The sequence below is a fragment of the Mercenaria mercenaria genome, chromosome 10 (genome assembly GCF_021730395.1).
Source record: "Mercenaria mercenaria strain notata chromosome 10, MADL_Memer_1, whole genome shotgun sequence".
In the NCBI taxonomy this organism is placed as follows: Eukaryota; Metazoa; Mollusca; class Bivalvia; order Venerida; family Veneridae; genus Mercenaria; species Mercenaria mercenaria.
In genome coordinates, this window is record NC_069370.1 from 57,422,431 (window position 1) to 57,450,265 (window position 27,835).

A 27,835-nucleotide genomic window follows, 5' to 3' on the forward strand; every position below is an offset into this window, starting at 1 on the left:
CATTGTATCGAAATAAAAAGAAATACCCAGCTTTTTATATACTTTCATATTAAATGGGAGTAATTACAAAATTTTATAAAAATAATAAAATATACATTTCAAATAGGAATCTAACTCTATGTAATCGGTCTTTTTGTTCCTTAAATAATTCTCTACCAGAATATACAAAAAGTAAAAAATGTCATTAAATGTTGTTTAAATGTGATTGACCACCTTTAACCCGAGTTATGTAAGAATTCCAAGAAAAAGTTTGCACTAAAGGCGAGATTTCTAGCTGCAGTTAAAGAAAACTAGATCTAGATTTAACAAATACTCGGTCTTAAGAGCAGTATAAACTGTAAGTAGATCTAGAAGTTTTTCATTGTATTTTTTTTTTTGTTTTTGTTTTCTTTTTTGATCTTAAAGAGAGTTTCTGTGATAAATTGCATGCATGCATATGTTGATTTTTTTTAAACTGGATTGCACTTGTGATGAGTATGAATTAAAATCTGTAAATAAAATAACTTTTACTCTCGTTAATTCTTAATTTGTACTTTCCCGGTTAGATACAGACAAAAGTAAAGTTCACATATTTTACTAGACTAGCCACTAGACTGATAATAAATGTATATGTCTACATGTTTCCCCCTTTTTTTGTCTAATTCCATTTTCATTGAGACAAAAGCCAATCTACTTTAGAGATTTTCACAGAGGAATGATATTGGACGGCTAAGTTCACTACATTCAATCATAAAAATGTAAAAAGATATATCATAGTCTAGAAGCTATTCTAACATTTTACTTATATTTATATGTATGTCCAATGCTTTATGTGCATCTGAGACGGTTACTGTTATCAATTTGATACAGATTTAGACATACCATAAACTCTCATTGATTTAGAAGTAGCTGATTGCAGTTAATTACGAATCCCTGATTCATTTAATTGCACTGGTGGAGGTTGTGCATTGGAAAAATTTGTCCCAGGTCTATCTTTTTTTTTTGAGCGCATCCTTAAGCGACCATTATTTCTGAGTTTTTTTCCGAGAATGTGTGTTTCTAATAATAGCGACTATTGCTTTGATTGTGATTCCTAGAATTTGCAATCCGATAATTAAATTCACGTATGATAAAATCTTAAGTTGTCTATCCGTTACAATGAATCACTTCTTCATATTAGAGTTTCCGTGTAAATTTTATAACTCTTTACGCCTCGATAGCCTAGTGGTAGAGCGTGCGCTTCCAGTGCAGGAGGTTGTGGGTTCGATCCGCGGCCGCGTCATACCAAAGACGTGAAAAATGATATTATAGACTAGTTGCTCCCTTGCTTGACGCTCAGAATTAAAAGGGAAACTGGCTTCTCTTCTCTCATACCCTTAAATTGTGGTGACGGATTCCATCAGGAATGAGGTGTCGAGAGTGATTAATATAAGTTGTAGAACTTGCTTCCAATCGATCGTAAAATAAATTACGTATAAAACTAACTTTTTACAAAAGAAAGGGGGGTGGGGTGGAGAAAAGAAAAAAAAGTAAATTGTATAATCTGTAAATTGCATCTTACATTTAACCAGTATAATTAGATTTTAGATTCAAAAGACATATGTACTGTTTTGACAGTGGAGAATTTTTTTCAGGGTTGTTTCAGAGGTCTTAGTGGGTGGGGAGGGAGTGACCAATCAATGATACTGCCACCTGTGCTCATTTAAGAAAACTGTCAAGAGTTGATCACAGTGTATTGTTTTCAGAACAGCATATCCGTAAACTGCAAGTGGCGAGTTCATCTTGCATTGCAATAAAATGCGGTTTTGTCTCTAAATAATCAAGGATTTATTCATTACAACGGACATGCAGTTTAAATGATACAGACTGAAAACTTGTTGACAACAAAGACAAAACCGACAATAGATTTCAGTAAACGGATGTATGATATAATTTTCTCCGAATATATCCTGAACATGGATACAGTTGAACACGGATACAATTACAATATCGTTATACAGGATGAATAACAATGAAAGGGAATGTAATCTGGTAACTGATGTCGGTAAGTTATGGTTTTAAACGTACCTAACAGTTCAGCTTCAAGTCTGTGATATTAACAAAGTTAGGGAGAAACAAGAAATGTCTTCAAAAAGATAAACGGCGCAGAGGTAATAATGTATGGCGCATGAAAAATTCAAACAGGATGTACAGACAGAAAAGATTGGATATGCATATACGAACACACTTTTCATTTGCAAATATTTCAACTAAGCAGCAAATTTAAATGATCAAGAGGTATCCTTACAGTGATAGAAAGTCAAAATGATTTGACGTCTTGGGCTGATTTTGAAATAATTCCGTGTTGGGTCAGAATCTCCCATAAGTAACCCACTAGCACAATATGTCGACCAGCGTACAATTAGTTGGACTGGAAAAGGCTAAAGCAGTATTATCCACAACTCTAATAACTTGATTAAGTTCTCAGTTTACAAAGAACTTAAAGCAAAAAAATCAAACATTTGCAGATTGGGATACCTTCAATAAATGTTGAAATCTTTTTTTTATTTGGGTAAAGTTATAGGAGAATATTTACATAATATATGATGGAATAGTGATTTTTAAATTTAATTTGCACGTTGTTGTTTGCATAGTCATTATTTTCATGAAATTTAAAAATTTTCAGCTGACCTACTGGCCTCCATTGGTGTTGTTATTGTTTACATGTTCATATACTTCATTTTGTGGAGGGTATAATAAACACCATTACTAAAAAAGAGCTCAAAGAACACGAAATGATGCACAAACGGATAAACGACGGACAACGGGTGATCACAAAAGTTCATCTTGTCACTATGTGACAGGTGAGCTAAAAATAGTATCACTTTTAATTTTTGGTAAACAACAGGTGTGTTTACTAGAGGTATATATAGAAAATACTGTAGAAAATTAGGGCAGGGGTGCAAGTAAAAGGGAGATGGGGAGCGTTTATATTGAGGTATACGGTAGTATGTGTATATTCAAAGAGCTATAAAAATAATGTAAAATCAGTGTACCCAAGGTCTCGTTATTTAGACTATGTCAATTCAAAGAGCTATAAAAATAATTTTATACTTCTTTGGTCAATTGAAAACCTACACATGATTTATCCAAAACAAAATATAGTATGCTGCAAAATTTCAAAGGGCCATAACTTCTGAACTTGGCATTGTTCACTTATGTCCTGACTGTATGTGCAAGTTCACTTCATAGTGATACATTTCTATACGTTCGGGCCTTGTACATCCTCCAGTGCTATGTTCAAAGGCCAGTAAAGAATAACTAAGTAGTCCTTGTATGGAACAAACTCCATTTTCTCAATTACATATACAAGTATAACAAACACAATGACACATTAAGATCTTTATTGATTATGGCCAGTCAAATCTCAATCACTCAATGGAATGCATATGAATACAAAAATGTCTGATGTGAAATGAGAAAAAAAAAACAAATTATTAGAGCAATTATGCCTTTCAGTCTCAAAATTCAGAAACAACAAAAATGGACAAGATTGGCTTTATGTCCCTTATTATATGTAGACGGACAAAATGGGTTAAAGTAAAACTAGGAGTCTAAAAAAAAAGGGGGTATTTTTCAAAACAGTTTTATAATAATGCATTGTTTATATAAAGGTTGATCCACCTAATAAAACTACTTAAATGACACTATAAGACTGTAGAGGTTAACTGAAGTTCAAGAGTTTAATAAACCAATATAGTCTTTTCAGGTCCCCACAGTCATTACTAACAGTCTTCTGGAAGAGTCGCCTTTATGGTGTACTGAAACCTTCAAGGCCTTGTTTCTTGTTGTACAGATTTTATCAGCTATCAAATAATATGCATTCACATTAGCTATATGACCTAAAATACAGACACACTTTGGCTATTAATAGTTTGAGAATGAAGTTATTTGGATAACATCAAAAATTCTAAATTATGATTTGGCATCCGGAATATCAGTCTGCTAATTTTATAAAAGTTAAAACAAAGGAAAAATTACAAATTATTGCTTTTCTATTGCAAAACAGGTGTAATAACTAAAATATTGAAATGTACAATACACTACTTTCGTTAAGGGTCTTTGTTTAATTACCTCCCCTGCAGTCAATTAGAATAGATCATTGCGTTCGGAATACTGTGAAACGCAGTTTGCTTGAGAAATGATGGCTCAAGCCCCAGGGCTGACTTGTATGGTTCCTGGCCATTTTCCTTATACTTTCTCTGGTTGGATCACTCAAACCCTAGTTAACTGTGTTATTTCATCCCTTTGCAGTTTTGACTGATGTTACCAAATTAGGCACAAGCACACAGTCATGTCAGATGAGCATTTTAGAGGGACGCAAAGCTGCGTCTGGAAGTATACGTCTGCCTTAACCTTTAGCCTGCTATATTTCTACAATGGACTGGTCCATCATTCAATTTGGGCAATACAATTTATTATTTGAAGGGGTGTTCACTGAAAATTCACTGACTGAAATAGCGAACAGTGCAGACCATGATCAGACTGCACGGATGTGCAGGCTGATCTTGGTCTGCACTGGTCGCAAAGGCAGAATCATTGCCACCAGCAGGCTAAAGGTTAACAATGCTTGTATTATAAAGCTAATGAGAGAACTTGGCACTATACAAAAATACAAGGAAGACATATATGAAGAAACCTTTATAAAAATACATGTTAACATTCTAAACAATATTTAACTGACTGGTGCATAGAACATGTTTCTGGGTAACATTTTGAGCAAAACCTTTACACCATAAGCAAAATTTTACAATTCAATTTACAGAAGAATTCTTTGATACATGAACAAGTTCCAGTAAGGATACAGGCACAGCAGCATTTGACTTCATTTAGAAAGACTGTCACATATTAATCAAGCTTGCTAACAAATAATGGTCTTAATGACACAATTAATGAGCCGTGCCATGAGAAAACCAACATAGTGGGTTTGCAACCAGCATGGATCCAGACCAGCCTGCGCATCCGCGCAGTCTGGTCAGGATCCATGCTGTTCGCTTTTAAAGCCTACTACAATTAGAGAAACCATTAGCGAACAGCATGGATCCTGGCCAGACTGCGCGGATGCGCAGGCTGGTCTGGATCCATGCTGGTCGCAAACCCATTATGTTGATTTTCTCATGGCGCGGCTCAAATAAGAACAGGCCTTCATGAAAATAACCCTAAACCCTGTCCGAAAACTGGCTCTTGCAAGTCTGATGCCAACTAATTTGCAGAGACAGATTTTTTTATATTATTTTCTTCTTTTGTAATAGAAGCTTTAATCTTAAGTTAGTCTGTTCAAGCACCTACTTGTTCTCTGCAAGTAACTAACAATTTCTCTGCATAACTTAGATATGGAGGTTGTCAACTTGAGAACACCTTCTTTTTGGTAAATTGTCACGGAGAACATAAGCCCACATATTTAATGACCAAACAATGAGCTACTCTTAATACTGTTGCAGTAAGATGAAATATTCTTTTTTTACAGCTCACTTTACTTTGCCGAGAAGGTGAATAGGGCTAGATTTAAGGGAGTGGTCTTGAACTGACCATCCGCAATTTCCGTGCAATTATGTAGTCTTGAATGCGTTTTAGCATCTTTCCAATAAAACAGAAAACTACATTTTTATAACAACAGGTGAATGCCAAAACTGCATATAAAGGACACATATTTGAACTAAAAATAACTGTTTTCATTATAAGTCCACTTCTTAACCCTTAGCCTGCTAAATTTCTTAAATGGACTGATCCATCATTCAGTTTGGGGAGTACCACTTATTATTCAAAGGGGTGTTCACTGAAAATTTACTGACTGAATAGCGAACAGTGCAGTGGTCGCAAAGGCAGAATCACTTGCTGCCAGCAGGCTAAAGGTTTGTACAGTCTGCTGTCATGAATCGGCTGAATATGTTTATTCAATGTAAAACATATAATGGACTGCTTACTTCAATGCAAAAAGTGAGTAAGTCCTTCTTAATGTCAATGCAGATAATCACTTTTTGCACTCGGGTGAAAAAATGAAACAGAAAAGCAACAATGATTAAAAGGTCTAAATTTGACATAAATATCTAGCTTTACATTTAAGTTACCAAGAAACCAAAACAAATTTAGCAAGAAAGTATTGAAAGACCTGGATAAAAAGGTGTTTGTAGCTAACTTTTAACCAGTGGTCATAAAAAGTAGTATCAGACCCAAAAGTATTCATTACAAGTACGCAGACTACATGCTTAATTTGGCCGTGTTTCAAAATATCTGAAACTATAATGTGTACTGGCATTAAGCCCCTCTAAAATATAGTTTTCATGTAAGAGAAACAGTTTGTATCCAATGTTATTACATAACTACACCCTATATTGTAAAAAAATATTTTTTTTAGCATAAAAACAAGCTTTTTAAGTCTGCTTTGACTACATGATGACTAGAGACTGTACTAAAATACTGTGCAAGAGTCACCTTTAAAACTTGTATTTCATCACCGGGGTGAAATTTTCAAATATCTTCATTTAAATATAATGTACACAGGACATTTTACAAAATCAACGTCCTAGATATTGACTCATCAGATAAGAAACTCTATCTTCTTTTAATACAATATAGACAGGATTTTATACAAAATCAAAGATCCAAAATATAGACCGATAAGCCAGTCTATCTTCATTTAAAAACAATATACCTGTATGCAAGATTTTATACAAAATTGAGGATCCTAAATATAGACTGATAAAAAATAGAGCAATAGTTAAAACCTACATGTTATCACAATTAGGAAGAGATATGAGAAATCACAAGATTATGATTGCCTTTGATCCTTATAAAAGTGAGAGTCTATTTACGAGTGAATTTATCTGTATTTTATTTTACTGGTGATACTGTAAAATCATTAATTTTTTAATAATTTTTTTTAGGGGGAGGGGGGGGGGGGGGGGGCAATTTTCATGGATTTTGTGGTTGAGTCAATCTGCAAAAATTAATCCAAACAAACTGGTAAAATTTAAAATTCTAAATTTATTTTGTTCGAATGTTGAAATTAACTGATTCATATCCCCACAAAATAATCATTTTACACAAAATCAAGAAATAAAACTATTTCATAGTAAGAAGTAAGTAAAACAGTGCTCAAGGAATATTAACCATGTTTTCAGAATCTTAAGAAGATACGACAGGCATTATGAGCATTTTAAACTGTTACTGGTTACAGGAAGAAGGATAGTACTGAATCCATTCCATTTAAACCCTTGAAAAAATGTACTTTATGCATTGAAAACAAAACACCTAAAAATGGTATCCAGTCTATAAACTCGTGTATAGAAAGTGGCATTTTTTTCATTTCAAAAGCACCTGAAGATGCTTTTCTTTTGTGAACAAGAACAATATGAAAACAAATATGTTTCCCATGATGGCCTAGGACTGGAAAGTAGATATGTAATTTAGTATACTGTGACCTTGACCTTTGACCGAATGACCTCAAATACAATATGGGTCATCTACTGACTACGGGTAACCATCCTATAAAGACTGACAATCAAACCCATCTCTGGAATTTTAGCTGAAACAAGTTTCAGTCTCGAGGTCATTGTCACTTAGACCATTGACCTACTGATCCCAAAAAATTTGAATCATCTACTGACCACAGGCAATCATCCAATGAAGATGACAAACTGTATGACATAGCTTCCTTTAGTTATTGAGCAGAAACCGTTTTCAGTCCCAATGTCATTACCATCTTGACCACTAACCTATCTCCAATCTATTGACCCTAGGCAATTATTCTATGATGTTTGATGACAGTATGCCAAAGCGTTCTTTAGTTATTGAGCAGAAACCATTTTCAGTCTGAAGGTTACTGAGACCTTGACCTCAGACCTATTTACCCTTTTTCCAATATTAACATTAGGACGACATGATTTTACACATGGCAAGTGATGCTGCATGTGCAAAACTGGTATAATTTGGTAAGAAAACTAAAACTGTCACAGGAGTGACTTATACCCCCACCATACAGTCTTGTCAAAGACTGACAACCATCAACCATAAGAAATTTTAAAAACAATTAGAATAATATAAAACAAAACGTCAGAAAAACCTTAATACTTAAAAAAAAATTTTGCTCGTCTTTGGAGTATTTCATCCTGGGCTTCCTCGTCACATATAAGTAATACTAGAATATGTGCCCAGGATGAGGGATGAGGTAAATATAAAAATCTCTAATATAAGAGATACACTAAAAATGAATGAGTTATGCACCTTGTGTCACATGATGTGGGTGATAAGGTGGAACATTTATTTTAAGTTTGACTCAAATCCATTTAGTAATAACCGAGATATAGTGAAAATGCATAAAAATTTACCTTAAATTCTAAGTAAAAGGGGGCATAATTCATGAAAAGTTGGTGTCAGAGTTATGCACCTTGTGTCACATGATGTGGGTGATAAGGTGGAACATCTATTTTAAGTTTGAATCAAATCCATTTAGTAATAATTGAGATATAGTGAAAATGCATCAAAATTAACCTTAAATTCTAGGTAAAAGGGGACATAATTCATGAAAAGTTGGTGTCAGAGTTATGCACCTTGTGTCACATGATGTGGGTGATAAGGTGATACATCTATTTTAAGTTTGAGTCAAATCGATTTAGTAGTAACTGAGATAATAGATTTCGGGACGCGATGTGACAGGACAGGACAAAACTGACTCCTGTATAGCCCCCCCCCCCAAACAAGGTGGGGGTATAAAAACAATTAAGACATGAAATAAGAACAAAATTGTTTGTCTTACACTAAAATCAAAATACTTTGTACTTAACCCCAAATCAAAATTTTCCCTCAAAGATGTGCCACTCGTGAAAATATTGCATCTAATGTTCACTCAAAGGTATTTCAATCTTACACTGATACAGACAAATATTCTGTGTATTAACTCCCACCCCCACCACACACACCAAATGGTTTTTGAGATTTTATAAAAATAACTGGTACTTCCAACAATGTTTAGAAAATCAAGAAATTAGCACAATACGACTGTAAAGTGTAAATGTACAATATTTGAAATTTATAACTGCATCAACACCCCTCAATTTATACCTAAGATACATTTTTATACAATATGGAAGTATATGTAATTGACCAGCTATATATCCAACAACCCTAACATTAACTCATTTTTCAATATTGTTGTGTTCTTGAAACACCATCTTTCAACAGTTTTTCAGTTACCTTCGGCAGTAAGCTAAAGTTGCATTCAGCTGACTAAAATCCTAACTTGTGATAACTTTTGAGGTGGATATATATTATCAGCCAATAGTCATGATGAATGGTACAAAACCTAAGGAAGAATACTTAAGGAAGAACAATGAAATAAAAAAATTATGACAGTTAATACAGTATTTCATAATATTTTTACTTAACAATAAAAAATTAAAACACCTAAAGTCACTAATAATAATGTTGAACTTAGAATCTCAACCAATGAACTGGTCAGTTTGAGACAACAAAAATTCAGCATGTGCAGAAAAGTGTTTGTACATTTATCACAAACTACACAAATTTAAATCTTAACATCATTAAATCTTAACATCATTTAAAGATCTTCAAGAAAGCTCTAGCTTTAGCAGTAAAGAATGCATTTCAACGTCTTCATAAGCATTCTGGTATGCAAGTATTGAAACATGCTGCATTTACAAATTTAAAGCTTTAGACAGAAGCCCGACAGTCCCATTCTTGAGAATTCTGACTAAAAAATCTCAATTTTTGGCTTAGGCACTAGATGTTACCCTATTGTCACCAGTATGAGCAAAAAAAAATGCAAATTTGCAAACTTTATTTTTGGGTGAATACTCAAAAATATAAAACTTGCACACAAGAGCTGTTTGTAAACACATATGCCCCAAATATGATCTGTGCAAGTAAATTTTAGTATCAAGTATACTGTGGCCTTGACCTTTGATGCAATGGTTTCAAGACAATCGAGATCGTCTACTGACCATAGGTAATGATCCTCCAAAGTTATTGATCACAAGTCATTTTCAATCAAGGACTTTGTGGCCTTGATGTTTGAACTACATGGCCTAAAATATCGGGTCGCACATGCAATCATCTGATGAAATTTGCCAAAAATATATTTTCACATTATATACTGACCAAAGGTCCTAGGCTGCGGACCAATACAACAGACAAGGAATTTATTAAAGGCGACAGGACTAAAATTTGGTCCCCAAGAAACATAAAACAAAGGAGTTGGTTTAACTTTGATATGTATCTGTTACAAGCTTGTTAACAATTCTAAATTATGCTGCAACAAATAGTCTATTTACTGTCAGTTTACAGTAAAAACAACTAAACACACAGTTCATTCATAAATGATAACTTCTGATGGTGAAGTGATTGGTTAAAAAGCATTCAGGATATAAAAATAGCTTTTAAATCACCAGGTCTATAAGCAATCTTGTTATCTCTCAATATTTACAGGTATCTACAATCCTCAAAAGAGGGACATCCTGAACAGTCACATGTCTTCAATTTCTATCCATCATAAGACAGGCATAACTCCAGATTACTAGTACAGTAATACTTTTCTTTTAAAATAAGAAAACAAATGTTGCTTTGGTAAGAAATGAAAATAGAAAGTATAAACACAGTGATTCGGCAAGTTCTACACAGCAATTATTGATAAAAACATGCGTAAATTTTGTAAAAAAAAATGCAGCTTTGCTGCTTTCAGCGTTAGTAATGCAGTATAAATCTGAGGAAGAAGTAAAAGTACATGTATTTAGTGCCGCTTTGTATCATACATTTAGACATCAACTGAAAAACTGAAGTACGAGTTTTGAGACTTAACAGACAAAATGTTGTTTGTATTCAGTCTTTATAAAAACTTCTCTATCATTTTGTGCATTCTGGAGGTATGCTTGTCTATATTTCAAGAAGCAAGACCAAAACTGTTCTATGTGCTTGTTTATCTACATGCATATAAAACACTTTCACTCTGACCACTCATTTTGTTCTCAGTTTAACAGAAAGCATGTGATGATGATTTTGTTTTTCATGTGTTCATAGCGTCATTCTGAAAGTTTCCCTGTGTGGACAGCCACTCATTGATCCTGTTCAGGTCAATGTCTTCATTTGCATACTCCGGAGAAGCCACTCCGACAAAATCTACTTCTCCCCCTTCAATTACGGAGTCCATCATCCTGAAAGTAACCATGATAAAAATATATGTAAGCAATGTGTAAAATCAGGTTTGTTTATGTAAGACAGCAGTCAAAAAAACACCTGATCAAGTGAAAACTGACAAACTAAACATTTAAAGACATTACATAAAATTTACGTTACACTGACTCCTTACATAAATTGTCTGTCACTAGCTTTTACTATATACCAGGTTTAGGGCTTGGCTGCCAGTCGACATATTTCAAATTTCCTTGTAAGTGGAAGCATTTCTTTCAGATATTGTCTGATGACATACTGTTTACATTTTCCTTCAGGAGAAGAAGTTTTTCTCTTTTTAGCTCTAATGGCCTCTTAAAGGGGCCAAGCTGAATCATTAGAACATATTTGAATGAGGAATTTGTCAGGATGCTACAGTCTAAGTTTGGTGTGATTCCAAACAGTAATTTCGATGCAGAAGATGTTTATGTGGTGGACGGATGACGGACAATGGACGATGGACAACAGATGATGAATGTCAGACTATTCACCTATACTATTACCCTCCAGGTTCAAGTGAGCTTTAAATACCTTCTGGTGTAATGTAATAAGGCTTGATGGCCAACAGTCAGAAGTATTTACCCTTGATTATGGAAGGTTTCAGTGGACTACTGCCCCCCACCCCCTCCCCAGCGACTGTATGCTTACAAGCCATTCAGTATGTATATTAAAATGAAGTATTACTCAGTATGATCCATTATGAAAATTCTCAACAACATAATATAAAGTTTCTTTTTCGTTCTTATTGAGGCTTGACTGGTGATTTCAAATATAATTGTCATATGCCTAGCCATTTATACCTTTCTAAAAAGTCAACATCAATATAGTTTTCTTGTAAATAGTACAGAGTGTAAAAGTTACAATGTTAATGATACAATTTAGTGGTTATAATATACCATGTCAATGTGCTTATAACTACATGTAATATAGTATTAAAATTAGGGCTGTCATCGATAGAAACGATATCGATGTATCAACGATTTTTTTTTTGTCGATCGATTATCGATTCCCATTTTCAAAAATCGATATTTTACAGGGAGAAAAAACTACCCAAATAAACACTCAGACCCTAAAAAACAATTGAAGTTCACAAAGTTGTAAATTTGGATGAATGCAAAATAAAAATGAAAGATGTTATTAATTTTTATGTATTTCTTTTATTTCATAAATACAAATACAACACAATCAAACAGAAATATGGAAAGTAGGCAATAAAACTTAAAATAGCATTTACAGGAAGGTATATAGTATTATATGAACAAATAGGTCGTTAATCTAACTTAATAATCAATATATCGATGTATCGTCGATATTTGTCTTCTGATATATCGGTATCGTCGATACGACTAAGACCCAATCAATGACAGCCCTAATTAAAATTGTAACGTGCAGTTGTAGCAGAGTGTAATTAGTAACTTCAGAGAAATAAGTAGTATTACAATGGTCTTAACTTTTGCTTTTATTCACCCACAACCAGTGCGACCAAGACGACCTTGATACAGGGATTTTCCCATTCATTTCATGTTTGAACATTTGTGTATTTCAAGGAAAACCTTCACAGAATTTAGAAGACAAGTCAGCCATGATGGTCCTATATGGCTGACCTTGTGCAAGTTACTTACATAAGGTTATTAAACTTTAACCTGCTGCCGGCAAGTGATTCTGCCTTTGCAACCAGTGCAGACCAAGATCAGCCTGCACATCTGTGCAGTCCATTAATGGTCTGCACTGTTTGCTATTCAGTCAGTAAATATTCAGTAAAAACCCCTTCAAATAATAAATGGTATTGCCCAAAATGAATGATGGACCAGCCCATTTTAGATATTTAGCAGGCTAAAGGTTATTAAATCAAATAACACCATGTTTTCTAAAACCAGGGCCTATAGCATTTTTTCTCATTTTTGAAATTAATATCTGTGACAGTAAAATCAACATTGCCCAACAAATGTGGTCTCTAAACTGTTAAAGATGCAGGTCTCCCAATTTATGTCAAAATTTTAAAAATACCTTAGCATTTAATCTTGATAAGGCAGCTAGAGTTTTTTTAGGGGAAAAAACACGAAAGTTAATTTGACTTACACAAAATACAACATACACTGAAAATTATAAAAAAAAAAAAAAAAAAAAAGTTTTTTTTTTTTCCTTCATGTACATCATACTACAAATACAATATTACCAACATGTTTAATATATCAAGTATGTGACTATTGCTTTTATTTAATTTTTATAAGTTGATGCTCGTAATTACTATCATTAAAATTTTGTTTAATGTACACCAAGAAATTTCTTTTGAAATCTCACATCAATCTCACACCAACCACTCAAAGACACGTACTCATACAAACAACCTCCCACACAATCATACAAGCACTCACACATATCCACCTATACATATGTGATATTGATCAGCTGATTTAGTGTTTTATATCTACTTTTTGTATCCATCTGCAATAGTCTAATCTACAAGTTTTAGGAGTTTTATATTATGTAGTTATTTGTAGAGGGAATCTATTCCATTTATTGTAATATTCATTTAATTTGTCATGTTGTAATGCTATTAACTTTTCCATTTTCAATCCTATCTTCAAGTAATTTAAGAAATGTTCTAAATTTGGGACAGTTTTATTTATTTCATTTTTGTAAATAAAATATTTTGCTGTTAAAATGATAGGTACATCAATCTGACTAAAGTACATATCCTATTACGCTACGCATAGGATCTGAGAACGACCTATTCATTGCCTCGTTCTGACGACCCTTTCGCTAGCCAATCAGAGCCTAACTTACAACATCTTGCAAATCTACCTGTAGCCTTGACTTTTGATATTTACAATTCTTATGTCTTAATGTATCAGATAGCCGGTTAGCTCAGTTGGTAGGCCACTTGTTTTGTAAGCGAGGGGTCCCGGGTTCGAGCCATGGAATGACTGCACATTTTTCTTACTCTTTGACATTCGAACAAGTCGTCTGATTGGATAAAATAAAAATAGCAATACTGGAAATCCAAAATATACAGAAGACGAATGTGAATGGGTCGTTCTCAGATCTTCGTTTAGAAGATCAAGTACTTTAGTCAGATTGATAGGTACATTATAAGCTTCGCTCTGTAGAACTGGTTCCGTTATTAAACAAGAGGGCCAAGATGGCCCTAGGTTGCTCACCTCAGAAACACACCATAACACAACATAACAATGTAAACATGTCTGACCTAGTGATTTCATGGAAAAAAATATTCTGACCAATTATCATTAAAATTGGAGCAAAAATCTTGAGTATAAGTATTTTCTTTGATTTGACCTAGTGACCTAGTTTTTGACCCCAGATGACCCATATTCGAACTTGACCTAGATTTCATCAAGGCTATCATTCTGACCAAATTTCATGAAGATCAATTGAAAAATACAGCCTCTATCGCATACACAAGGTTTTCCTTTGATTTGACCTAGTGACCTAGAACTTGACCTAGTTTTCATCAAGGCTATCATTCTGACAAAATTTCATGAAGATCAGTTAAAAAAAATTAGCCTCTATCGCATACACAAGGTTTTTCTTTGATTTAACCTAGTGACCTACTTTTTGACCCAGATGACCCATATTCGAACTTGACCTAGATTTCATCAAGGCAATCATTCTGACCAAATTTCATGAAGATCAATTGGAAAAATACAGCCTCTATCGCATACACAAGGTTTTTCTTTGATTTGACCTAGTGACCTAGAACTTGACCTAGATTTCATCAAGGCTATCATTCTGACAAAATTTCATGAAGATCAGTTGAAAACAAAATAGCCTCTATCGCATACACAAGGTTTTTCTTTGATTTATCCTAGTGACCTACTTTTTGACCAATATTCGAACTTGACCTAGAATTCATCAAGGTAATCATTCTGACCCAATTTCATGAAGATCAATTGAACAAGAGCTGTCTCCATAGGATGACACATGCCCCCGATAGCACTTTGAATGAATAGTTATGGCCGAATAGAGTTTAGGACCTTTGACCTACGGAGCTGGGTCTTGCACGCGACACATCGTCTTACTGTGTCACACATTCATGCATAGTTATTTTAAAATCCATGCATGAATGACAAAGATATGGACCGGACATGCCCATCAATGTACTATCATGAAAAATGATCTTTAACGTCTAAGTGTGATCTTGACCTTTGAGCTACGGACCTGGGTCTTGCGTGTGACACGTCGTCTTACTGTGGTACACATTCATGCCAAGTTATTTGAAAATCCATCCATCGATGACAAAGATATGGACCGGACATGCCCATCAATGCACTATCCTTTAACGTCTAAGTGTGACATTGACCTTTGAGCTACGGACCTGGGTCTTGCGCACTGCACGTCGTCTTACTGTGGTACACATTCATGCCAAGTTATTTGAAAATCCATCCATCGATGACAAAGATATGGACCGGACACGCCCATCAATGCACTATCCTTTAACGTCTAAGTGTGACCTTGACCTATGAGCTACGGACCTGGGTCTTGCGCACTGCATGTCGTCTTACTGTGGTACACATTCATGCCAAGTTATTTGAAAATCCATCCATCGATGACAAAGATATGGACCGGACACGAAAATTGCGGACAGACCGACAGACTGACAGACAGACAGACGGTTCAAAAACTATATGCCTCCCTTCGGGGGCATAAAAATACAGCCTCTATTTCATACAGAAGGGTTTTCTTTGATTTGACCTGGTGACCTACTTTTTGACCCCCAGATGACCCATTTTCGAACTCAGCCTAGATTTTATCAAGGTAATCATTCTGACCTAAATTCATGAAGATTAATTGAAAAATACAGCCTCTATCGCATACACAAGTTTTTTCTTTGATTTTACCTAGTGACCTAGTTTTTGACTCCAGATGACCCATTTTCAAACTCGGCCTAGATTTCATCAAGGTAATCATTCTGACCAAAATTCATGAAGATTAATTGAAAAATACAGCCTCTATCGCATACACAAGGATTTTCTTTGATTTAATCTAGTGACCTAGTTTTTGACCCCAGATGACCCATTTTCGAACTCGGCCTAGATTTCATCAAGGTAATCATTGTGACCAAATTTAATGAAGAACACTTTAAAAATACAGCCTCTATCGCATACACAAGCTAAATGTTGACAGACAGACGCTGGACGCCGGACATCGAGCGATCAGAAAAACTTACCTGAGCATTGCTCAGGTGAGCTAAAAAGCCACTATCTCGTATGTGAGTTCTAAATCTACGTTATTTTGTTTAAGAAATTTTCTAAAATCTCCCCAAAATGTTTGTATATTATGTGGACATTCCCAAAACAGAGGTTCAATGGATTCCACATGCATCTGACAGAAATCACAATGGTTTAATTTGATAAGGCCTTGTTTTAGTAGAAGTTTATTTGTCGCTATTATTCTATGTATAAATTTGTACTGGAAGTTTCTAAATGTACTTTTTATAATCTATTGTTGCTGTAAATATATTCCTATATATTCATTTCCATACTAAATTTGTTTTTGAAGTAATATTCTCCCATTTCGCTTCAGCTTTATTTGTGAGTGTTTCTTTTTTCATCTGATGTTCATGTAGGAATTTATTTGCCTTTTTTGTGTCTGTAAACCTTTTCAAATAGCTTTGCGTTCTGAAGTTAAAGGTACATTTTCTATCTTGATTTTTTGTTTTAGTTCCGCAGCTATACTTTTTATTTAAGTCATGTATTTGAGATAGTTGTGTTCAGGAAGGCTATACAAATTTTTGACGTCTTCATATGTATAGAATTGATTTCTTCGGAAATCATGTAGGTGTTCGAGATATAACACACCTTTATTATCAAACCATGTTCTATAGAAAAATGTTTTGTCGTTTACTTTTATTTTCTTGTTCCATATTATCTCTTTATTTGCATTTGTGCATTCAGACAGAATACCGATTTCATTCCACGCTATAATATCTTTTAAAACAAGAGCTGTCACTAATGGTGACAAATGCCCCCGCTGCGCCTTGAACTTTGACCTGGTGACCTTGACCTTTGACCTGGTGACCCCAAAGTCAGTAGGGGTCTTGTACTCAATGAGTACTATCAGCAGGTGAAGTTTGAAGGTCCTTGTTGCAGTGGTTCGCGAGTAAAGTGCCTCCATGCAAAAAGTTAACATTTGCCCCTGTGACCTTGACCTTTGACCTGGTGACCCCAAAGTCAGTAGGGGCCGTGTACTGAATGAGTACTATCAGCATGTGAAGTTTGAAGGTCCTGGGTGCAGTGGTTCGCGAGTAAAGTGCCTTCATGCAAACAGTTAACATTGGGCCCTGTGACCTTGACCTTTGACCTGGTGATCCCAAAGTCAGTAGGGGTCATGTACTCAATGAGTACTATCAGCATGTGAAGTTTGAAGGTCCTGGTTGCAGTGGTTCGCGAGTAAAGTGCCTTCATACAAAAAGTTAACGTTGGCCCCTGTGACCTTGACCTTTGACCTGGTGACCCCAAAGTCAGTAGGGGTCGTGTACTCAATGAGTACTATCAGCATGTGAAGTTTGAAGGTCCTCGTTGCCGTGGTTCGCGAGTAAAGTGCCTTCATGCAAAAAGTTAACGTTGGCCCATGTGGCATTGACCTTTGACCTGGTGACCCCAAAGTCAGTAGGGGTCGTGTACTCAATGAGTACTATCAGCATGTGAAGTTTGAAGGTCCTTGGTGCAGTTGTTCGCAAGTAAAGTGCCTTCATGCAAAAAGTTAACGTTGTGACTAACAAACGAACGGACAGTTGAAAACTAATATGCCTCCCTTCGGGAGCATAAAAATTATAAATTTGTAATGTATATGTACAAAAATCAAAGGGCCATAACTCAAGTGAAAAAACGTTTAACCATAAAGCCTATAATATATGAATGACCAGGCTTGCTTCATATTTCATTTAGAAATGACCTTAAAGGGACCATAACCCAACAAAAATAATCTAAGTAGGACATGCCAACAATTTGCACAATCAGGCCTTACATCAATAATTTTGTGAAGTTTCATTCAAAGTCAGACAGGGGTTTTCAAAAAGAAGGATGGACAAGCAAAATGCTGACAAAGAGAATATGACAATAAGATCATTATGTTTCCCTTGAAATGGGAAGACTTAAAAAAAATAATTAAAATATGTTTGTTCCATAAAGGATTGAAAATTATTTCCTCTCACCAATACTAAAAGTTACATTTTCAACAATGGTTGTACACATGCAAATACAATATCTGGATTCACGACTAAAATGAAACAAAAAACAGTCATTTAGTAAAGGATATGAATTAGTAGATGTCACAAATCAAGGATATCAATGAAAATTATCCTGTCCCAACCTTAAAATCTACAAAAATTATCCTCCCCCACCTCCAAAAATCAAGACTTTACAGCTCCATTCTATTCAGAGACAGAAAACAGCATTATTTCTTTTCATACATGCTATGAAAATAGTAAAGATATTTAATTAAGGAAAATGTAAGTCAGATTCAAACCTGAGGATGTCAGTCAATAGCTATATATGTTGATGGTATATGTAACAAGAACTTTAAACAAGAGTTGTCACAGGAATGACGAATTATACCCCCACAATATGGCCTTGTCACAAAACTAAGCCAATGTCAAAGCCGAACTTGCTTGACCTTTGACCTACTGACCTCAAAATCAATAGAGGTAATCTGCTGGTCATGATCAACCTCTCTATGAAGTTTCATGATCCTCTGCCCAAGCATTCTCAAGTTATTGTCCGGAAAAGGTTTAAATGTTCCAGGTCACTCTGACCTTTGACATTAGAACTTGAAATCAATAGGGGTCACCTGCTTGTCACGACCAACCTCCCTATTAAGTTTCGTGATCCTAGGCCCAAGTGTTCTGAAGTTATTGGTCAAAAGACCATCAAATGTTCTGGGTCACCGTGACCTTGACCTGTGACCTACTGACCTCAAAATGATTAGGGGTCATCAGCTGGTCATGACCAACCTCCCTATCAATTTTCATGATCCTAGGCCCAAGCGTTCTCAAGTTATCATCCGGAAACCGTTAAACTGTTTAGGGTCACTGTGACCTTGACCTTTGACCTACTGACCTCAAAGTCGAACTTATCCTGTATTTTATGATGTTACACTTGTGTACCAAAATATATGATCCTTGGCCCAAGCGTTCTCAAGTTATTATCCGGAAACAGTTTAACTGTTCAGGGTCACTGTGACCTTGACCTTTGACCTACTGACTTCAAAGTCGAACTTGACCTGTATTTTCTGATGTTACACCCGTGTACCAAAATTATTAAAATCTGTCAAGCCTTTCTTGAGTTCTTGTCCGGAAACCATGAAAACCAATGGACCAACCGACAAGCTCACTCCTATATACCCCCCCCCCCCCCAAACTTCGTTTTGTGGGGGTATAATAAAAAGAATGTCCTGTACTATCTTGTTGAAAATACCTTGAACATGGAATAAATATCCTTTTACAAAATTAACAGCAAAACAGTTAATTATTGTCATGTTTATGCTTAGTACAAAATACTTCTAACTTTGCAATGAAATATATTCTTAGTCAACAAAATTACTTGAAAATGTACACAAAATGGAAGTTGATTTTTACATGAATATATAATTTCATTTCTGACATTCATCCTGTATCTACAGATACTGTGAATGGCTATAAGGTGGTATTAGTAAGGAGGCAGGCTGTAATGTGTCAGTAATCTAACAGAAAATTGGGAAAAGGATCTCTAGACTTAGTAGGCAGGTGTTCAGGTTAGGCTGAATTACAGGGAAAAGGATATCTGGACTTAGTAGGCAGGTGTTCAGGTTAGGCTGAATTACAGGGTAAAGGATCTCTGGACTTAGTAGTCAGGTGTTCAGGTTATGCAGAATTACAAACAAGAGGGCCAAGATGGCCCTAGGTCGCTTACCCGAGTAACACACCATAACAGTGTAAACATGTTTTACCTAGTGATTTCATGGAGACAAACATTCTGACCAATTTTCATTAAGATTGGACCAAAAAATGTGGCCTCTTGAGTGTAAACAAGCATTTTCTTTGATTTGACCTAGTGTCCTAGTTTTTTTACCCCACATGACCCAGATTTGAACTTGTCCAAAATTTCATGAAAACAAACATTCTGACAAAGTTTCGGGAAGATTGGAGCAAAAAAGTGGCCTCTAGAGTATATACAAGCTTTTCCTTTGATTTGACCTAGAGACCTAGTTTAGTTTTTGACCCCATGTGACCCAGATTTAAAATCGTCCAAGACTTCATAATAACAAACATTCTGACCAAGTTTTATGAAGATAGAATCAAAAATGTGCCCCCTAGGGTGTAAACAAGCTTATTCTTTGATTTGACCTGGTGACCTAGTTTTTGACCCTACATGACCCAGATAAACACTCATGTGATATTTCATGCAGACAAACATTCTGACCAGGTTTCATGCACATCAAATAAACAAGTGTTAACAAGCTTTTCCTTTGATTTGACCGTGTGACCTAGTTTTTAACCCCAATTGACCCAGTTTCAAATTCGACCTAGGAATCATTAAGATAAACATTCTGTCCAAGTTTCATGAAGATAGGGTCATAAATGTGGCCTCAAGAGAGTTAACAAGCTTTTCCTTTGATTTGACCGGGTGACCTAGTTTTTGACCCCATATGACCCAATTTCAAATCTGACCTAGAAATCATCAAGATAAACATTCTGACCAAGTCTCATTAAGATAGGGTTATAAATGTGGCCTCTAGGTAGTTAACAAGCTTTTCCTTTGATCTGACCTTATTACCTAGTTTTTGACCCGACATGACCCAGTTTCGATCCAGGCCTAGAGATCATCAAGATAATCATTTTGTGCAAGTTTGTATCAAATCAAAGCATAAATGAAACCTCTATATGGCTGAAAGGGCCAAAATAGACAATTTTGTCGGATGACAGCGCGCTCGACTATTCGAAGAATTGATAGAAGAATGGGGTCAAAATATTACCACAGATATTCAGACAAAAGAAAAAAAAAGATTAGACAAACAATGTTTCTGTATTTGTAGATTTCGATAAGTCTTGCACTAAATGGCAATGTTTGAACCAATTTCAAAGTCCAAAAAGGGCCATAATGATAATTCTGCCAAAATAGTTGTCAGAGTTATGTAATCCTGCCTACAGATTGAAATCATGATGATAAACAAGTGTTCAAAGTTTAAAAGCAATATGTCAAATAGTTTTGACAAAACGTGGACTTGTATGAAAACAGAACAAATTTCCAAGTCCAAAAAGGGCCATAATTCAGCCAAAATAGATGACAGAGTTATGTACTCTTTCGTACAGATAGAGACTATTATACTGAACAAGTGATAAAAGTTTCAAAGCCATATGTCAAACACTTTACACAAAATATTAACTGGTACGAAAAACTTAACCAAGATTTCTAAGTCAAAAGGGGCCATAATTCAGCCAAAATACTTGATGCAGTTAAGTACTCTTGCCTATAACTGGACATGGTAATGGTAAACAGGTGTTGAAAGTTTCAAAGCTTTATCTCAAAAGACTTTGTCAAAATATGATTTGGTACGAAAAAATTAACCAAGATTTCTAAGTCAAAAAGGGCCATAATTCAGTCAAAATCCTTGATGGAGTTATGTTCTCTTACTTATAACTGGACATGGTGATGGTAAACAAGTGTTGAAAGTTTCAAAGCTTTATCTCAAAAGACTTTGTCAAAATATGAACTGGTACGAAAAACTTAACCATGATTTCTAAGTCAAAAGGGGCCATAATTCAGCCAAAATCCTTGATGGAGTTATATGCTCTTGCCTATAACTGGTCATGGTGATGGTAAACAAGTGTTGAAAGTTTCAAAGCTTTATCTCAAAAGACTTTGTCAAAATATGAACTGGTACGAAAAACTTAACCAAGGTGTGACGCCAACGCCGACGCCGTGGTGAGTAGGACAGCTCTATTTATTCTTCGAATAGTCGAGCTAAAAATTAACAAATTTTGGCTTTTTCAAGGAACCTATGATGGATCTGACAGATTCATCATGGAATAAGATTTATTGTTGTTGAAGATATTTTGCAAGTTTGTATCAAATCAAACCATAAAATGAAGTCTCTATATGACTGCAAAAGTCAAAATAGCAAATTTTGGCCTTAAAGGGGCCATAATTCTGGAATCCATGATGGGATCTGGCCAGTTTTCAAAAGAAACCGAGATATTATGCACATACAAGTTGTGTGAAAGTTTGATTAAAATTGCTTGCAAAATGTAGTCTCTATTGTGTTCACAAGAAATTGTGGACGGACGACGGATGAAGGGCGATCACAAAAGCTCACCCTGTCACCATGTGACAGGTGAGCTAAAAAAGTGTCGATCGCAGTCGACATAATATGTAAGGCAGGTTTACGTAATGTTAATATCAAAGAGTTAGTCGAAAGGGACATATTGACTTAATATCAGAGTTATGGATTGATGTTATCATAGTTTGAATACCAGAGGAAACAGGTTCATCTTGATTCATACTGCATGTTTGATATTACTTGATGTAAACTTAACAGATATTTTCTAGTCAGAAAGGGCATTAGATTTGCTGCAAATACAGTAAGGATTATGGAACTTGACCGTAGGGTGGTATTTGACTGGTTATATAGTTTCAAGCTTTATCTTTTGTAATAGGTTGTACTGGGCCACCAAAACTTAACCAGATAGTTTCTAAGTCCAAACAGGGGGCATAATTTGGCCAAAATACATGTCAAGTTATGGATTGACCAGTGAGTAGGTAAATTTACTAGAAAAAGAGAAATAAGTTTCAATTATATGCTTTGTAATAGCTGATGTACTTGCAGCAAACTTTACAGAATTCTAAGTCAAAGGGGATAATTGCCAAAGAAGGTCTAGTAGGACTTGGGCTATTAACTAGTTTAATAACCTGAAGACACATGTAAGTTCAATTCAATTCTGCAAATTTGTTTTGGATATACTTGATGTAACTTAACCAAATTTCCTAATCAAAGGGGCATAATTTGCTCAAATACATGTCAGAGTTATGGACTTGACCAGAGAGGTTAGTAATTGACTAGAAAAAGAATATAATTTCAAAGCTTATGCCTTAATGATGTGTTTAGTATTGCATGCAGAAATTACAGGTGAGACGGACGCCCCGGAGCCAGGTGAGTAGAATAGCTAGATTTCTTCGAATATAGAGCTAAAGGATCTCTGGACTTAGTAGGCAGGTGTTCAGGTTATGCTGAATTACAGGGAAAAGGATCTCTGGACTTAGTAGGCAGGTGTTCAGGTTATGCTGAATTACAGGGAAAAGGATCTCTGGACTTAGTAGGCAGGCTGAATTACTGGGAAAAGGATATCTGGACTTAGTAGGAAGGCATTCAGATTATGCTGAATTACAGGGGAAAGGATCTCTGGACTTAGTAGGCAGGCATTTAGGTTATTTTATTTATTTATTTATTCATTTGGGTTTTACGGCGCACCATCACAGTATAGGTTATATGGTTCCAAAAGGACTCGAATTTTGGTTCAATTCATTACATCGAAATAAACTAGGATGGAACAAAATTTGCACACTGCAGGATTCAGATTACTGCAAACAAGTTACAGAACCTATTAGTGCTCTTGACTAATCATGGCAAGGGTAGCAGTGTTCAATCTTTTCAACACAGATCTCCAGGACCCAAGGGCTATTAGTTATGCTGAATTACAGAGGATCTTGGACTTAGTAGGCAGGCTTTAGGTTATGCTGAATTACAGGGAAAAGGATCTCTGAACTTAGTAGGCAGGTGTTCAGATTATGCAGAATTACAGGGAAAAGGATCTCTGGACTTAGTAGGCAGACATTCAGGTTATGCTGAATTATAGAGAAATGGATCTCTGGACTTAGTAAGGAAGCGTTCAGGTTACGCTGAGTTACAGGGAAAAGGATTTTTGGAATTAGTAGGCAAGCATTCTGATTATGCTGAATTACAGGGAAAGGATCTCTGGACTTAGCAGGCAGGCGTTCCGGTTACGCTGAATTACAGGGAAAAGGACTCTTGGACTTAGTAGGCAGGCATTCAGATTATGCTGAAATACAGTGAAAAAGATCTCGGGACTTGCAGCAAGACATTCCGGTTATGCTAAATTAGGGAAAAGAAACTCTGACTTAGTAGGTAGCAGGTGTTCAGATAATGCTGTTACAGGGAAAAGGTCTTCGACTTAGAGGAAGGTATTCATGGTTACACTGAATTACAGAGAAAGTATCCCTGGACTTGTAGGCAGGCATTCAGATTATGTGAGTTACAGGTAAAAGGATTCTGGACTTAAGTAGGCAGGGTTCAGATTATGCATGAGTTACAGGGAAAAGGATCTCTGGACTTAGTAGGCAGGCGTTCAGGTTATGCTGAATTACAGGGAAAAGGATCTCTGGACTTAGTAGGCAGGCATTCAGATTATGCTGAGTTACAGGGAAAAGGATCTCTGGACTTAGTAGGCAGGCGTTCAGATTATGCTGAATTACAGGGAAAAGGATCTCTGGACTTAGTAGGCAGGCATTCAGATTATGCTGAGTTACAGGGAAAAGGATCTCTGGACTTAGTAGGCAGGCGTTCAGATTATGCTGAATTACAGGGAAAAGGATCTCTGGACTTAGTTGGCAGGCATTCAGATTATGCTGAATTACAGGGAAAAGGGTCTCTGGACTTAGTAAGAAGGGGTTAAAATTATGCTGAATTACAGGGAAAAGGACCTCTGGACTTAGTAGGCAGGTGTTCAGATTATACTAAAATACAGGTAAAGAGAAATCTGACAGTATACTAAAAACATGGGGGGGGGGGGAACTTTCCTACTTAGAAAGTAGATGTCCTGATTAAACTAAAATATAGGGAAAAGAACTTCCTGACTTAGTAGGTAGGTGTTCAGAAAATCTTTTGACAGGTAAAAGTGTTCAGATTATACTATATTACTGAGAAAAGAATGACTTTGTAGGTCCATGTTCATATTATACTAAATTATAGCGAACAGAATCTCCTGGTTTATTTGGTAAGTGTTCAGATTATATTAAATTAAGTAAACAGAATATCATGACTTAATTAGTAGGTGTTCAGATTATACCAAATGAAAGGGAAATAAAATCTCCTGGATTATAAGGTAGGTGTTAAACAGAATATCATGACTTAATTGGTAGGTGTTCAGACAAGGTAGGTGTTAAACAGAATATCATGACTTAATTGGTAGGTGTTCAGACTATACTAAATTAAAGGGAACAGTACCGATCACTAGTTGGTAAGTGTTCAGAGTATACTGAATCATTCCCCTTTAACCAAGTAGACAATACTGTTCCAGCTGAATACATTTCATCTAAAAATCTAAGAACAGATTATACTTTCTGAAGAACTAGAAACACCAAGAAACAGACTATAAACTTACCATTCAATGCCACTGTATTACATAAATATCCAGTTAATATTTTTACAGTTTCATGTCAGATAAACCAAAAGAAACATTTCAAATCATAAATTTTCTTAATAAAATAAACATAGAACAGAAATTGTTTCTGAAAAAGCACATGTCTTCATATACTGCTTCGTTAAAATGGAATTAGAAATTGATATGTTATATCTGGTTACAGCACAAACAATAGCGTGTCGCATTTTTCATTATGTGCCAAGTACCAGATTATTTGCAAATCTAACAACAGGGCGATGATGGTCCTAGATTGCTCACCTGATTTCCAGAGTTTAAATAGGCTAGAGAGTGTACAACTTTGAAAGAGGAACATCATATGGTATTGAAAATACCATAGGTATTCAAAGGTATTGAAAATTTCCGCATGCATAGAAGTTGATTACATAAATTATTGTGACAGACGATAAACAGTTCAAACACTATTATGCTCCTTAGGTCTTAGGTCTTTAAAATTGGTTAGAGAAAAACACACAGACAACGTGAGAAGGCTGAGGGTGTTTTGAAAGGTCTCATAATACTGGTTCTGTCTTTACCTCTAGCGGCCCTCAAAAGGGGCCAACTACCCTCCTTTGCACAAAACTGGGAGAGGACCTTATAATGATGCTGCTGACAAAGTCTGCTGAAGATGCATCCAGAACTTCATGAGAAGTTGCTTAAGGGCATTTCTATCTTTCGCTCTATCTGCCTCAACAATGGCCAAAGTGCCTTCATTTGTACAAAATTGGGAGAGGACATGTAATGATGCTACAGATAAAGTTTGATGAAGATCCATCCAACTGTTCATGTCTGTGTGTGTGTGTTCGGGTTTAACATCTTTCTCAACATTTTTTCAGTCATATGAATGACGGTGTCTACTTGTAGCAGTGAGCACAATGCCCAACTTTATAGTGCTGCCTCACTTGAATATCACCCCGTAGACACATGACATGATACCCCACCCAGTCACATTATACTGACACTGGGCTGACCAGTCCTAGTACTATCCTCTTAATGCTGAGCTAGGAAGTCATTTAAAAGTATTTTTCTATATTTAGCGCTGGATGTCTCTAAAAGGGGGTAAGCTGGAACATTGGAAAAGACTTATTAGAGGACCATATCAGGATGCTGCTGAACAAGTTTGATGTAATTCTGACCAGCAGATCAGAGGAGATGTCATCAGAAGAAAAGTGTTGATGGAAACAACAGACAGACTGACAACAGATGGTGAGTGATCACAATAGCTTACCCCGTGCATGAAGTACTCAGGTGAGCTGAAAATACTGCCTGACTGATTCTATATCTCACCATAAAACTTTGTTCTGAATGACTTGAAAATCCTTTCAATGGTTAATGACTTACAGACTGACATTAAATACTGCCTATCTATCCACTAGTGTAACTCTACAACCTCCACCATAAACAAACATGAATGAAAGTTGTCCTCTACAGGTACACTTACTGCGGCAAAGATATTTAAAAATCCTTTCAATGGGAAAAAAGTTACAACACAGACATGAACAAGTGACCGAGTATTGCAGTGGCAATACAAAGTCCTCTACCAGTGGAACACTTTCAATAGTGACCTTGACCTCTGACCGACAACCATGTGTCATGTGTGCTACACATATTCTAATCATGGGGAACATTTCTGTGTAATAATAAAACAAGAGCTGTCTCCATAGGATGACACATGCCCCCGATGGCACTTTGAATGAATAGTTATGGCCGATGTTAGAGTTTAGGACCTTTGACCTACGGACCTGGGTCTTGCGCGCGACACGTCGTCTACTGTTCCACACATTCATGCGTAGTTATTTTAAAATCCATGCATGAATGACAAAGATATGGACCGGACATGCCCATCATTGCACTATCATGAAATATGACCTTTAACGTCTAAGTGTGACCTTGACTTTTGAGCTACGGACCTGGGTCTTGCGCGCGACATGTCGTCTTACTGTGGTACACATTCATGCCAAGTTATTTGAAAATCCACCCATGGATGACAAAGATATGGACCGGACACGAATGCACTATCATGAAAAATGACCTTTAACGTCTAAGTGTGACCTTGACCTTTGAGCTACGGACCTGGGTCTTGCGCGCGACATGTCGTCTTACTGTGGTACACATTCATGCCAAGTTATTTGAAAATCCATCCATGGATGACAAAGATATGGACCGGACACGAATGCACTATCATGAAAAATGACCTTTAACGTC

General features: G+C 35.8%; 1 protein-coding gene and 1 long non-coding RNA gene across 10 annotated transcripts in view; one reads left to right on the forward strand and one right to left on the reverse strand.

The window, feature by feature from the left end:
* The first annotated feature begins 231 nt into the window (after positions 1 to 231).
* LOC123561468 (uncharacterized) lies at positions 232 to 27,355 on the forward strand. The gene is made up of 3 exons (XR_006688427.2): positions 232 to 337; positions 1,614 to 2,023; positions 26,668 to 27,355. It is a non-coding gene; the product is annotated as an uncharacterized LOC123561468 (long non-coding RNA).
* Positions 3,348 to 27,835, reverse strand: part of LOC123561466 (signal transducer and activator of transcription 5B-like) — a 107,252-nt gene continuing 82,764 nt past the window's right edge. For 7 of the 9 annotated variants that reach the window (XM_053553159.1, XM_045353853.2, XM_053553163.1 and 4 more), the window contains one exon: positions 3,348 to 11,183. In XM_053553159.1, coding sequence (XP_053409134.1) covers positions 11,036 to 11,183 — 148 coding nt within the window. In that variant the 3' untranslated portion in view covers positions 3,348 to 11,035. The remainder of the gene's footprint in view (positions 11,184 to 27,835) is intronic. The other 2 variants (XM_045353856.2, XR_006688426.2) reach the window with 2 other exon arrangements.